This window comes from Lycium barbarum, chromosome 10, assembly GCF_019175385.1.
Source record: "Lycium barbarum isolate Lr01 chromosome 10, ASM1917538v2, whole genome shotgun sequence".
NCBI lineage: Eukaryota > Viridiplantae > Streptophyta > Magnoliopsida > Solanales > Solanaceae > Lycium > Lycium barbarum.
The window spans coordinates 70,707,821-70,723,861 of record NC_083346.1 but is presented as its reverse complement, the minus strand read 5'-3'; the positions used below and the strand labels follow the sequence as shown (position 1 = coordinate 70,723,861).

The 16,041-nt window shown below is 39.9% G+C and overlaps 1 protein-coding gene across 1 annotated transcript; it reads right to left on the bottom strand.

Annotated features, from left to right (window-relative positions):
• Positions 1-3,108: 3,108 nt before the first annotated feature.
• LOC132613034 (uncharacterized) lies at positions 3,109-13,984 on the bottom strand. Its single transcript, XM_060327095.1, has 3 exons — positions 13,616-13,984; positions 12,955-13,006; positions 3,109-3,350 (listed from the first exon to the last, which is right to left on the bottom strand). The coding sequence occupies exons 1-3, from the start codon at positions 13,982-13,984 to the stop codon at positions 3,109-3,111; spliced, it is 663 nt and encodes a 220-aa protein (XP_060183078.1).
• Between the last annotated feature and the right edge of the window lie 2,057 nt (positions 13,985-16,041).

The following is a 16,041-nucleotide window of genomic DNA, read 5'->3' as shown; positions in this document are numbered from 1 at the left end:
ATGCTTGTGAATCCCCTCTTTCAGCTGCAACAAGTAGGGATCATTAAACCGTTTCTCCTTGACTTCCACGACTAAAGAGGAAAGACACCTATTCTGAACAACCACACCACCATCCTCGGAGTCCGTAAGTCGAACTCCAAGATTGGTCAAATGGTGAACTTCCTTTGTCATAACTCTCTTATCTACGTCCACGTGGGCTAGAATTCCCATGGAACGTCGACTAAGAGCGTCAGTTACAACATTCGCTTTCCCCGGATGATAAAGAATATCCACATCATAATCCTTAAGCAATTCGAGCCATCTCCTTTGCCTAAGATTCAGCTCCCTTTGCTTGAAGATATACTGCAGGCTTTTATGATCTGTTAAAATATCAACATGCACTCCATACAAATAATGACGTCATATCTTAAGTGCAAAAACTACAGCTGCCAACTCTAGGTCATGAGTCGGATAATTCTTTTCGTGAACCTTGAGCTGACGAGATGCATAAGCTATAACCTTACCATGCTGCATTAAGACACATCCGAGACCAACTCCCGAAGCATCACAATAAACCACGAACCCTTCAGTTCCCTCTGGCAGCGTTAAAACTGGAGCAGAAGTCAATTTCTTCTTCAACTCTTCAAAGCTTCGCTCACAAGCATCTGACCATTGGAATTTGACTTTCTTTTGAGTCAGCTTAGTCAGCGGAGCTGAGATTGAGGAAAATCCCTCAACAAAATGCCTATAATAACTTGCCAGGCCCAAGAAGCTTCTGATGTCTGATGCTGAGGTGGGTCTGGGCCAGTTCTTGACAGCATCAATTTTCTGAAGGTCCACCTTAACACCTTCACCTGAAATTACATGGCCTAGGAAGGCCACTGATTTGAGCCAAAACTCGCACTTTGAGAATTTTGCATAAAGCTCACGATCCTTGAGAGTCTGCAACACTATTCTGAGATGCTCTGCATGATCTGTCTCACTACGGGAATACACCAATATGTCATCAATAAACACAATAATGAATAAATCAAGATAAGGCTTGAATACTCTGTTGATAAGATCCATGAAAGCTGCTGGTGCATTCGTCAACCCAAACGACATGACAAGAAATTCAAAATGACCATAACGGGTTCTGAAAGCGGTCTTTGGAATGTCAACTTCCTTAACCTTTAACTGATGGTAGCCTGATCTGAGGTCAATCTTGGAATAACACTGACCACCCTGAAGTTGATCAAATAGGTCGTCTATTCTGGGAAGAGGATACTTATTTTTAATGGTGACCTTGTTCAACTGGCGGTAGTCTATACACATACGCAAGGATCCATCCTTCTTTCGGACAAACAAGACCAGTGCGCTCCAAGGTGAGACACTTGACCTTATAAATCCCTTATGAAGAAGATCCTTCAACTGAACTTTTAACTCCTTTAACTCTGCTGGGGCCATCCTATACGGTGGAATAGATATCGTCTTAGTGCTGGGAAGTAGGTCAATTCCAAAATCAATTTCCCTATCGGGAGGGACTCCGGGTAGGTCATCTGGAAAGACTTCTGGAAATTCACTGACAACTGGTACTGACTAAAGAGCTGGAGTCTGGGCATCTGCATCCCTGACTCGAACTAAGTGATAAATATACCCCTTGGAGATAATCTTTCTGGCTCTAAGGTAGGAAATAAATCTACCCCTAGGTGCTACTGAATTACCTTTCCATTCTATAAGTTCATCGGGAAAATCAAATGTCACAGTTTTGGTTCTACAACCCACAGAGGCATAACATGACTCTAACCAATCCATACCCATAATTACGTCAAAATCTACCATCTCCAATTCTATTAAGTCTGTTATGGTGCTGCGATGGTAGATTAACATTGGACAACCTCTATAGATACGCCTAGCTATAACTTATTCCCCAATCGGTGTGGATACTTCGAAAGGTTCTTGCAACTTTTCGGGTTCTATCCCAAATTTCTTAGCAATATACGGGGTTACATAAGATAGAGTGGATCCTGGGTCCATAAGAGCGAATACATTGAAGGTGAAGACTGTTAGCATACCTGTGACAACATCTCCACGAGCCTCTGTATCCTGGCGACCTGACAGTACATACAGACGATTCTGACCACCGCCCGTATTACCAGACTTTGCTGCCCCGCGCCCCTGCTGGGCTTGGGAATTTCGGGGAGCTGCTGAATTTGTGGACTGAGCTATATTACTGTTACCTCCGGTATTCTGTCTTGCGGATGGACAATCTCGCAGAAAATGACCCGGCTGACCACACCCAAAACAACCATCCATGCCCAAACGGCATACTCCTGAATGTTTCTTACCACAAGTGTTGCAAGTAGGGTGTTGAAAACCACGGTTGGTCATGTTGGCCTGTGAATGTGAGCCTGCCGTTCCGAAGTTCCGGTCTTTCTAGTTAAACTTGGACCTCTGAAATGGAGCACCAACTGTTGAGGGAGCAGGTCTTGATGACCTATTCTTAAAAAATTGACGGTTGCCATCACCCTGAGATCCCCCATGACTGAAATTACCAGCAGACTTAGCCCTCTTGCTAAACTCTCTATCTTTTTGCTTCTGTAGGGCTTCTTCTTCCTTCATTCTTGTCTCGTTACCTTGCACGAATGCCAGTATCTTGGAAATAGTCATCTTGTCATTCTGAGGAGTTGTGTTGGCATCCCTGTGCAACTCGGGTTTAAGTCCAAGTACAAATCTTCTAACCACGACTCTCATATCAGGAACCATATGAGGGGCATGTCTGGACAATGACATGAACTTGAGGTAATAGTCCTGAACAGTCATGTCCTTTTGCCTTAGATTCTCAAACTCTATAGCCTTGGCTTCTCTAACCTCAATTGGCATGAAATGTTCAATAAAAGCGTCTGCAAATTCGTCCAAAGTAGCAGAAGGTGCATCCTCCCCTCGGGACTGTTCCCATGTCTCATACCAAATATGGGCCACATCTTGCAGCTGGAAAGCTCCGAATTCTGCTGCGTCTGTATCAGTAGCATGCATCACACGAAATATTTTCTGGAGTCCATCAATGAAATTCTGGGGGTCTTCCTCCTTCTTTGACCCTGTGAACACTGGCGGCTTCATCCGCATAAACTCCTGAGTCCTAGAACTGTTTTACCCACTACTAGCACCTGAGCTAGGGTCCGTTTCCTGTCGCTGGGCCTGATTTGCCAAAATTTGAGTGAGTAGCTGAATAGCTCCTCTAACATCTGCATCAGAAGTATTGGGAGGCGTAGCAGCGACATTAGCTGTGGCACCTGCCTGGGCCTGAGTACCCCCTTCTGTTGATGCGTCAACGGTAGCCCTCTGGCTAGTAGCCGTATTTTTCTTGTTGTACTTCCTCTTTGGAGCTATTTCTGAAATACGTAATTCGCACGAGTTAGAAGGATTCCTAAAAGCATTACTCTAGCTGCACGAACTAGAGTATGAAAGAAGTGAAACAAATCCTGAATGTCATGGTGGTCAACTGTTTATATGTGTGGGGCCCTCACACATATAAAAGAGAGCCCACTGGACACGGCTTCATAGACTTCCTAAGACACTTGAACCTAGGGGTCTGATACCAAGCTTTGTCACGCCCCGAACCTGGGCCTGGACGTAACACGACACTCGGTGCCTAACTGCATGTGACCGAGCGAACCAACTGGCTGGCTGAATCAACATGTGATATCAAAAACATAACTGAACGTGGAAACAAACTAAACACATACTGATATACTAAAGGTCTGACTGAAATCATAATGCGGAAATACTTAGACAATCTAAAATATCTGAACGTAGCCGACATGGCTTAAACCAAAACAACTGAACAACTGCCAGCAAGACAAACATAATAAATATCTAACTGTCTGAACTGTGTCTATGAAGCCTCTAAGAGTACTGAATGATAGAGCTGTCTATAAACTGAAATAACTGGATAGCTGACAACGCCCCGAAGGAATGTGGGGCTCACCAGTAGCTGATACGTGCACTCCTAATTAGCTGAGTCGTCAACCTGTGTCTCGTTACCTGCATCGCGAGATGCAAGCCCCCAAACAATAAAAAGGGACATTACTACATTTGAATTGTACTGGTATGTAAAGCAACTGAAGCAATAAAATACAGGAATTGAAACTGAAACTGAAACTGAAACTGAACTAAACAGGAAAACAAGAAGCTGAAGTACTCCCTGTTCTAGATGAAGAATCACCTGTAAAACTGTAAACATAACTGTGGCCTGGGGCCCAAATAATGTGCACAAAAACTGTGGCCTCTGGCCCAAGCAATACGTATGCATAAACTGTGGCCTAGGGCCCAAAAATACAGATACAGGTATTCAACATTAACAATTTACAAGACTGAGACTGGCTATAGCTGATAGCATGATAACTGTTTCTGATTATAGGACTTATGCAAATAACTGGTTATACACTGACTGAGACTCATGTGATAACAATGCATAAGTCTATAAAGATTACGTGTTGAGTTCATGATGTTCAAAGTGACAACCATGAACGAATTATGTAACTGCAACCCTAGAAGATAACAGTTCTATATCATATCATGAAACTAGGGCTAAACTATATGCTGAGTCAAATTGCGGACAAGTATGAAGAATGAGGCAGAGGGAGAATCATGAATATTCCCTAACGTAGATAGTTAGCCTCACATACCTTAATTCCAGCCTTTGAGCGTAATACAATGTTCGTCAACCCTTTCAACTTTGATCTATATCAATACAAGTAAAAGGGATTCTATATTAGCAATAATATTCATGCTTTGGTCATCTAAGCATTTTATCAAACACTTAGTGGGCATGAAGCTCCACAGTCTCCATTAATGGTGATTTCTTCACCCAATTCCCATTATATTACTTCTAAGTGATTCTACAATCTTAATTAGATGTAATTAACATCATTCTTCATCACCCATATGAATACAACAATCCCAAGTCAACAATCCAAAAACCCTAGCATAGTTCATATAATTCTCTTTATCAAACCCTTTTACTATTCTCCCAAGAACTCATCAACACTTTAATCATCATGATAAAGTCATGAAACTTACCTTAGATAGTGGTTGAACAAGTCTTGAGTGGAGTTACTCCTCTAGCACCAAAATCCTACTTCACTTCCCTTGGGTTTTCTTGAAGTAGATGAACTTTGGCTAGGTTTCATACACTTGGGTTCATGGATTTGGTGTTATTGATCATGGATTTCCCTTGAATTTTCTTGTGGATGAATGTTAGAGAGTATTTTAGAGGTTTTCTTGACCAAGAATGATGAAAAATATGATTTTGGTCGAGTTGGGTCTTATTTAAAGTAGTCCAGAAAATTCTGGACAAAATCTCTCTGGCACACTTTGCGGCGGAACTGCGGGGCCGCATGTCGTGTTTGCGGGCCGCATCTTGCGCCGCAAAGTGTGACAGAGGGTGATATTCTGCCGAACAGTCTGTTGTAAAATGGCCATAACCTTTTGTGCATAGCTCCGTTCAAGACCCATAATATACCGTTGGAAAGATATTTCAATGGGCTACAACTTTCATCAAGGAAGTTTTCCCAAATTATCAATTAATAAAGGGGTTATGGTCGTTGGAAGTAAGACCTTCTATAAACTCACATGCAAACATGCCCCGTAGAGTGGCTTCCCACTTTTCTTTGCCCAAAGACATTTCTTATGACTTAATTGGTTTTCAAAACACTTCCTATACCCCTCATATTGGTTCCATTATATTATCATCTTATGAGTCAAACTTTCGCCCGAAGCTACGAGGTGTTACAACATGTCTACGAGCCTCTACATAGCATACAAGTGACCATAAGGACCAATACCAAATAGACTGCAGCTCTGAAGTAAGTGGAGTGCTCCGGAGAAACCGCTGATGAAACTTCTAGGGGTCAGATCCATCTACCTATCTACCTGCGGGCATGAACGCAGCATCCACAAGAAGGGACGTTAGTACGAACAGTGTACTGAGTATGTAAGGCATGAATAACAACATAATAAGAAATATAGAACATAACAAGAGATAAAGATAACCTGTACATCTGATTGCCTCATAAGGCGAAAACCATGCATGCTTAGCATTCAAAAGAAAACATTTCTCATATACATATATAACATAATAGTGCTGCAGAATGTGCATCCCGATCCATATATATATATAATATTGCTGCGGAATGTGTAGCCCGATCCATTTACCCATATATCCTTCGTCCAGGCATCCCGCGTTCAGGACGATATCATAGTATACCAACTGATCAGGTGGTTATACGTATATAACGCCTCACCTTTCCCCATATCCCCTGTATATATATATATATATATATATATATATATATATATATATATATATATATATATATATATATATATATATATATATATATAATATAATATAATATAAGTAGCATACATGAGAGCCCAAATAAAAGCTACGACTCTATCAGAGTGACGTAAGGTCGGTAACCTCCGATTTATATTATGGAACAATCATCATCACTATATCTCACCTTGAAGGAACAATTATTATAAGGTGAGATCAACAACAATGAATAAAATCGAGAAAATCATGAAATAAGTTCAATAATCTCATAATAGCATTAAAACCATAAGCTTTGGAATTTCTAGAATTAAAATCGTCATCATCATAGAAAACATCTCATCTTTAGTATCATAAGAAGCTTTTAAGAATCATGAACTTCTAACTTTTGGAAGTAAGAAGGTTATGGAAACATATATGGAATCATAACATAAGAATCATGCCTTTTGAACGAAAGGAGTTAGCCTTAACATACCTTTTTGGTTTGCTTAACTACTTAACGCTTATCCTCCCAAGCTCGTAATCTACATTCAAGAGAATTCATATTATTGTTAGGATTATCGTCATATGCTTATCTTAAACCTTCAAATTAAACCCCTTTAGAATCTGCCGAAATTCGGGCAGTATCTCCCCTATATCTTCTACTCCCTCCAATCTTCAAAACAACTCCCAAAACATAATAAAACATCAACAATTCCATAATTAAAAGATTACATTCAAACTATACTTAATTCAATCCCAAAACATCTTTTCATAATCAATCCATAACAACAACTTTATACAACCCCTTATATACTCGTATACGACAATTCCTTAACATCATTAGTATCCCTCATAACAATATTATGCTCAAAACATACTAATAATTATAACTCAAGTTAATTCACAACTCAAAATATCATCAATTGCATATTTGAACTTTTTCTCCAATTTCCTTCTCCTCAAATCTTAACATAATTACCAAATAAACTTATAATCATAAAACTAATATGAAACCTTACCTCAAAATTTAAGAACACTTCAATTCCATGGTTTCTCCACCTTAAAAATACTCACCCCAACATCTTCAAGAAGAGAAGACAAGGTTAGACCTCACTTGGAAACCCTTAACCACTTTAATCTTCACTTTGATCCTTGGTTTGGGCTTGGAAATATGTTGGAATACATTTGGAGGAGTTTCTAGGACTTCCTAGGACTTAGGCTATGCTAAAATGAAATAAAATGACCAAAATTGTCATATAGACTTGTAGGAATATATGTAAATGTTGTAGAAGTTGAAAGAATATTCTAGAGGATTTAGGATATGTTTAGAGAGGTTTGAAGATTGGATAAATGTTGTACGAAGTTATAGAGAGGTGTGGAGGTGAGAGATGGTGAGAAATTGATGAAAAATGATGAGTTAGATGACTTAAGGGGTATATATAATAGTCCAATTCGGTTTTGGGCTAATAGGCCGAAATTGTTGGGCCTTTTAAAGTGGTTTCTATAATTTATGCGTAGGTTCGCGGGCTTCTGACAGTCTGTTTTAATTTGCCCCTAACTCCCTACTCCGATGTTTTATCGACGAACGGTTTGTTGCGTTGGAAACTAGACTCGATGAACTTCATTTTAGGCTCTGAAACACCTTAAAACTCCTGATATACTAGGAGATATACCTCTCTGAAGTTGACCCAAAATTTCTGTCCAAAATTCCGCCAAATGTTTTCCAAATTTTCGATAAACTTATTTTCTACGATTTGCTTGATCCCGGAATCTTCCAAAACTTTCCATACATGATATTTATCATTAATTATACTTGATAAGGGTCATGTCCTTTGGTTCTAAGGTTGACCTTTCCGGTTATGACTTACGAGATCCTAATTCATCCTTTACTTCCTTATTACGTACTTCCCATGGCCTTTACCTTTCAAAAATTCAAGGGACGTCTCCGGTACTCCATCAATACGGTGAAATACGCGGCGTGCTCATGCTCTAAAAGTACGAGGTGTAACATAACCCTTTCGTACACTCTTTTGCGCTACTGTTCCTTGACGCCTCTTTTTCACTTGGCTTGTTGTCGTTACCCTGTTTTAAATATTCTAGCAAACGAGTTAGTGTAAAACATCCATGCTTGTTTGTTCCTGCATTCATAGAAAAATTTGTCAGTTTCCTATATGGTCAATCGCTTTTCCTGCGTGCGGACTTCCTCCGTTCATATCTCAGCATGAAAAGATGCTCATTTTCCTTAAAATCTTTTATTTTCTAGCAGAGCTAAGAAAAGTTTTTTGTGAAATGATGTTTTTTGAAAATAATAGTTTATATACGCCCTTTTAATGTCATGACATTAGTTACTCAAGCAAGGTCTTCCGTCTCTTCTTCTTCTTCTTCTTCTTCTTCTTGATCTCGACTCGTGAAATTTTTTGAATCCTTTTTGAAATTTTTTCCCCAGTTTGTATACATCTTTATACCAACTCGAGTTTCGCTATGTCGAAGGATTTTTGAGACCCTCTCAAAAATTTTTCCCCAGTGTAAGTGTGTACTTGTCATTTCTTGATTTCACCGCGCTTAAGAAATTTTTGAGACCCTTCTCAAAAATCTGCCCTAGTATAGAAATTTTAATGAGTCCGTTCCTTAGAACTGATATTTTTAAAAGAATTTTTTGAGGTCCTCTCAAAAATTCGGCCCCAACTTCCTTGTGGGGTTACCTTTATCTTCTTTTGCTAAATCATTTCTGAGGTTTTCTAAGGTTTATATGGAATTTTGTTTGGAATGACTGAGCTCGGGAGAGCGCCTACATATCTCGTTTCCGGAATCAGGTCAAAATGTAGTTCGGGGTAAACATATTGGAAATATTTTGTGAGACCGAACTCAAAAGAGCGCCTACGTATTCCATAATGGGAATCAGATCATAACGTAGTTCAGAATACGTAATTTTGAAATTTTTGGTTAAAGCGACCGAGCTTGGAAAAGCGCCTACGTATCCCCTATAAGTATAGGGAATCAGGTTCTCGCGTAGTTCGTACATAATTTTGAATTTGGTTTTTTCTGAGAAAAATGCAAAATTACAAGCAAAGGGAATGCAACTAAAGAAAACCTAAACTATGGAAACTCTAAATCCTCGCAGTTGTCTTCTTCTTCACGCATAGTATCTTTTGATGGCATCTGAATTTATTGCCCTTGGCCACTCTTGACCATCTATTTCTGCAAGTACCACCGCTCCTCCTGATAGTACCTTTCGCACCATATGGGGGCCTTGCCAATTTGGTGTGAACTTTCCTTTGTATTCTTTTTTATTAGGGAATATTCGGTTGAACACCAATTTCCCGATTTGAAAAACCCTAGTTCTCACATGTTTGTTGAAAACTCACGCCATCCTTTGTTAGTATAGTCGACCATGGCAAACAGCAATCATCCTTTTTTCATCTATCAGAGCCAGTTTCTCATACCTCTTGCGGATCCATTCCGCATCGTCTAACTCAGCTTCTTATATTATTCGAAATGAAGGGACTTCTACTTCGGCTGGTATTACTGCTTCAGTGCCATACACCAACAGGTACGTAGTGGCTCCAGTTGAAGTCCTGGTAGTAGGGCGGTATCCCAGTAATGCATAAGGCAATTGTTCATGCCAGTCTTTGTAGTTATCAATCATCTTTCAGAGGATTTTCTTGATGCTTTTGTTGGCGGCTTCCACATCCCCATTCATTTGTGGCCGGTATACGGTTGAATTCCGGTGAGTGATTCGGAACTGCGCACACATTTCTTTCATCAAGTGGTTGTTCATATTATCCCCATTGTCTGTTATGATTGATTCTGGGATACCAAATTGACATATGATGTTATTGCGCACAAAATCTGCGACTACTTTCTTTGTTACTGATCCATAAGATGCCACTTCCACCCACATGGTGAAGTAGTCTATGGCGACCAAAATGAAATGGCGTTTGTTTGACGCAGTTGTGTTACACCTTGGAAATTTCACGTCGTCGTGTAGTGAATGAACCAATGCGAGCTTAAGGGTAACAGGAAGTTCTTAAGACTATAAGACGGATATTTAGTGGTCTTAGAATGCATACGCTAAGATTTTGAAGCCATATGAATTGATGTAATAAGGAATGATAGGAAAATTGGAGTATAAGTGGGGTTTAGGAAAGGTTTCGTAAATTATTGCGTTAAGAATTGTTTGGTAAGACCTCGAGGGCGAATTATAGGGATGTTTAGATCATTGATGAAGCACTAAACAAGTTTTAAGAAGGTTGTATAAGGATTGGAGATCAAATGAAACGACGAGGACAACTTCGAAAAAACTGTGAGTTACATGACCACCTTATATGGACCGTGGAACTTTATACAGACCGTATAAGGTTCCGTATAACACCCAACAGAGGTGGTATTTTGCCTGATAGTGAACCACGATCACTTATGCGGACCGTGAAACTTTATACGAACCGTATAAGGGTCCGTCTAACCCAACATCAACAATGTTTTCCATGGTGGTGAACCACGGACACTTATACGAACCGCATAATGTTATACGGACCGTATAAGTGGTCCGTATAAGTCTCGACGGACTGATTAAGTTGCAACTATAAATACATGTTCCCACTTCTCCACTTCTCTCCAAGCTTCTAGACGGTTCCATACACTTCATATACAAGAATACAAAGGATAGCAAAGATCAATATCAAGAATTCAAGTGAATCAAGTACAAGAAGCTCACTAGGGTTCCTCCAAGTCAAGAATTCTCTTGGGAGTGAAACTAGGGTTTTGGCTCAAGTGAAGTATTTCCACTCAAGGCTCATTCCCACACTATCTAAGGTAAGTTTCATGATCATTCCATGTTGTTTATGGTATTGAGAGGTTGGAAGACTTAGATTATGAAAGGAAATAGAAAATGGGGTTACAAAGATGAAAATAATCAGATTTTGAGTAGTAGCTTCAGATGAGTCATGATCTTTGATATGTTGTGCTTATAAAAATGTTATGAATGATGTTGAGAGCATGAGAGAAATGTTAGATGATGGTGAATGTAATGTTGTGCTATGATCATAATTATGGATGACTTTGAGAGGAAATTGTGGGGATTGGATAATGAGGAATTTGATAAAAGTTATTGATGATGATATTATGAATGTTATTGACATTTAGGAGTTGGTATATGATATGGAGGAAGTAGTATAAATAAAGGAGATGCTTCTCAAATTTCTATAGTTTTAGTTCAAACACGCTTATGTTATCGATTATCTAACATGAGTATAAACTCTCTTGAAGGTAGAAACATGAATATTGGAGAGGAACGTTCAAGCGATAGAGTAGCTAAATGAAAGAGGTATGTAAGGCTAATCCTTTCCTTATAAGGCATGAATCTTCAAAATTTTCCTTGATCTTCCTATCCAATGGAAATTATGAGTCCATGACTATACAGAGCTACATACGCACATGATAAAGAAAGGAGATACAATACGAGTATGATAATGAATATAAGATGTTCATGAAGCTAATGATGCTAAGTATAGTTCTATTGATGATTTTTCTTTGTATACACTCATCTTAAAAGGCTAGTTCCTCCAAGGTGAGACATGACAATTATGATCACTCCATAACGTAGTCGGGTTCACGACCTTATGTCACCTCGACATAACCATGGTTATCTCCCAGTCCTAATGTAAGATTAATGATGAATGTATGATGATGTTAAGTTATGATATGCCTATGAGATGTGTAATAATGATGAGTTTATGATTGAATGTATGACGATACGATTCCACCGTGCCTAGTTGGCCGGGCATGTCACCGCGAAGGCGGGCTGCATACGATTACACCGTGCCTAAATGGCTGGGCATGTCACTGCTAAGGCGGGCTACTATGTTTACACCGAGCCTAGAGGGCCGGGCATGATCACCACTAGTGGGCGGCATATGATAGTTACCCGGACGCGGGTTAACGATGATGATTTATATGATACGACGATATATGCGCTATGCTGATACATGTACTATGATTATATATATATGATATATGTATGAAATGTATCCACCCTTAAAAGTGATGCAGGTTGTATCTTCATCTTATGACTTATGATTTCTCTATCATGTTCATTTCATTCATGTCTTACATACTCAGTACAATATTCGTACTGACGTCCTTTCTTGTTTGGACGCTGTGTTCATGCCCACAGGTAGACAGGGAGGTGATCCAGACTCGTAGAAGTTATCAACGGATTCACAGGAGCACTCTATTTCTCCGGAGGTGCTATTTGGTTTATCCTTTTGTGTGTATATATATATATGTATTTTGGGCACGACGGGGTCTTATCCCGTCTATATGTCTAGCACTCTAGTAGAGGCTAGTAGATATGCATGTGTGGGTAGTATGGTCTCACGATGTTACTATTGTATCTATATTATTATTTTGATAGCCGAAGGGCTTATGTACATAAAAGTATTTATGTTTCCAAACGAAAAATGATTTTCCTATGATTATGAGCACATGATTATTAATGAATGTACGCTTAATGAGTATGGTAAGTAATAGAATGAGTGGTGCTCGGTGGTTAGCCCCGGGTACCCGTCATGGCCCCTAGTCGGGTCGTGACAAGCTGGCTCAATTGGTCCTATGACATCCATGCCCCAAATGGCGAATGACCAAGGTGACGTCATAGCATTCAGTTTTGTCGGAGGGACCTTTATCAATTCTCCATGAATCTGACACTTGTGGCATTTTTGGACGAATTTGCTACAATCACTCTCCATAGTCATCCAGTAATATCCAGTTCTTAGAATCTTCTTTGCTAGCATGAACCCATTCATGTGAGGCCCGCAGGTTCCCACATGCACTTCTTCAATCATTCTTGTAGCTTCGACAGAGTCAACACATCTATGCAATCCCAAATTTGGAGTTCTTTTGTACAGGACATTCTTGTTGAGGAAGAAACCATTCGCTAACTTCCTGATAGTCCTCTTCTGATTTAAGGTGATTCCTTCGGGATATTCTCCTTTCTCCAAGAACATTTTAATGTCAACGTACCAAGGTTTTCCATCAAATGTCAACGTACCATGGTTTTCCATCAACCTCCGCCTCTACGATAGCACAGTGGGCTGGTTGATCTCTGATCTCAATTTTGACATGATCAATGTATCTACTGTCGGGATGCTGAATCATGGATGCTATTGTTGCCAACGCATCAACAAACTCATTCTGGGTTCTTGGTATGTGTTTGAACTTGACTTCTTGGAACCGATCTGCCAATCTTTGCACAAGTCCAACATACGATATGTTCTTTTCATTTTTGGTGGCCCACTCTGCTTGAACCTGATGGATTAGCTAATTCGAATTGCCAATTACCTGAAGTTCTTTTACATCCATGTCGAGGGCTAAACGTAGACCCAAGATACATGCTTCGTATTCAGCCATGTTGTTGGTGCAACTGAAGCTCAACTTGGTTGCCACCAGATAATATTTGCCCGAATCTGAAACCAAGACGGCTCCGATTCCTGATCTTTTAAAGTTGACCACTCCATCAAAGTATACTTTCCATCCTAACTCATATTCACTCTCTTCGTCTTCAATCTTCATTATTTCTTCATCCGAGAAGTAAGTCCACACAGGTACGGGATTGTCATCTACTGGGCTTCCTGCCGGTAGATCTGCTAATGCTTGCCCTTTGACTGTTTTCGGTGCGACGTATTGAATGTCGAATTCACTTAATAGCATTTTCCACTTGGCCAACTTCCTTATAGGCATAGGCTAGCGAATGATGTACCTTAGTGGATCCATTCTTGAGATCAAATGACTCATGTACGCAGCCATATAATGTCTTAACTTCTGAGACACCCAAGTCAGAGCCCAACACGTCTTTTCTACCAAGGAATACCTGGATTCCCAGGGTGTGAACTTCTTACTGATGTAATAGATGGCTCTCTCTTTCTTGCTTGTTTCGTCATTTTGTGCCAACATGCATCCAAAAGCATTTTCTAATACTAACATGTATAGCAGCAAAAGACTTCCTGGCCTTGGCGGGACCAAAACAGATGTATTTGACAGGTATCTCTTGATTGTGTCAAAGGTTTTCTGATAGTCCTCTATCCATTTAGTTAGAGCATCTTTCTTGAGGAGTTTGAGGATTGGCTCTACGATCACCATGGACTGGGCGATAAAGCGTCCGATGTAATTCAACCTTCCTAAGAAAATCATACCTCTTTCTTAGTTCTTGGCGGTGGTAGTTCTTGGATTGCTTTGATCTTAGCTGGATCTAATTCAATACCACGACGACTGACTACGAACCCTAGTAATTTTCCCGCAGGCACTCCAAACGCGCATTTTGCAGGATTCAACTTCATATTGTACTTACGGAGTCTGTCAAAGAATCTTCTTAAATGTTAGAGGTGGTCCTCACCCATTTAGGATTTGATGACGACGTCATCCACGTACACCTCAATCTCTCTATGTATCATATCATGAAAGATGGCGCTCATCGCCCTCATGTAAGTAGCACCGGTGTTCTTGAGTCCAAAAAGCATTACTCGGTAATGATACACCCCCCATGGCGTGATGAATGCCTTCTTTTGAGCATCTTCTTCATCCATCAGTATCTGATGATAGCCCGCGCAACAATTCATAAAATATTGCACCTCATGCTTGGCGCAGTTATCAATGAGTATGTGAATGTTCGGGAGTGGGAAATTATCCTTTGGGCTAGCGCAGTTAAGATCACGATAATCCATACAGATCCTTATTTTCTCATCTTTATTTGGTATCGAGACTGTATTTACCAACCATGTCAGGTACGGTGTCACCTCAACAACCCCTGACTGAATATGTTTTTCCACTTCTTCTTTAATTCGGATGCTGACATCAGGCTTAGTGTTACACTCGTAGTTTGTGTACATTGAGATTCGCTAGGTGTTATTTGTTATTGTCGAAGATATATGAGATTATGTGTGCTTATCTTGTGGTTATGAGGGTTTAAGCTCATGCGATAGGTCATGGAAGGATTGGAGAACAAGTGAATCAAGGGGATTAAGTTTTTGGAACTTTGGAGAAAAGTTGGGTAAGATTTCGTACGATAATTTTGGTCTAAATTGAGGAAAGAATATCGTTTAGCATATGAAGAGTTTTGAGGTAAAGTAAAAGCCTAAAATGAAGTTTATGAAGTCTAGTTTCCAACGCAATAAACCGCGCATCGATCCGACATCGGAATCAAACGTTATGAGCATTTTTAGACAGGTTGCCAGAGCAGGGATTAACTCTGTGTGAATGCGCCTGGAGGTGGTGCGAACGCATAGAGGAGCAAGGGATAACTCAGCGGGAACGAGCCCCAAGGTGGCCTGAACGCGCTGAGCAAATTCTAGGTCGGTGCCGACTCTAGTACATTATAAAAGGGGGTTTACCCTCTCATTTTTCATCTAAATACCCCTCAAAACATCCCAAACTCTTTGGAACTTTCCCATTGCGTTTATAAAATTTTAGCGCGAATCAAGTGGAATCTCTGGATTTAGGTTCGGACAGTGTATAGTTGCGATTATAATATCATATTGCGGGGAATCTTGGCTTGAAATCAAGGTGAATATTGAAGATATTGCGGCTCTAGTGGGAATAGGGTAAGGATCTCTCCTTATTCATATTGATTTAGATTTATTTAGGGAGATAGAACTATTAAATAATCGTATAGAGAATTTGTTGGTGGGGAAATTGGATAAACATCGTGTGGGATGTTTTATGGAATATTTTGGTATTGAGGATGATGTTATTGATGCTAGTATTGTTATTGT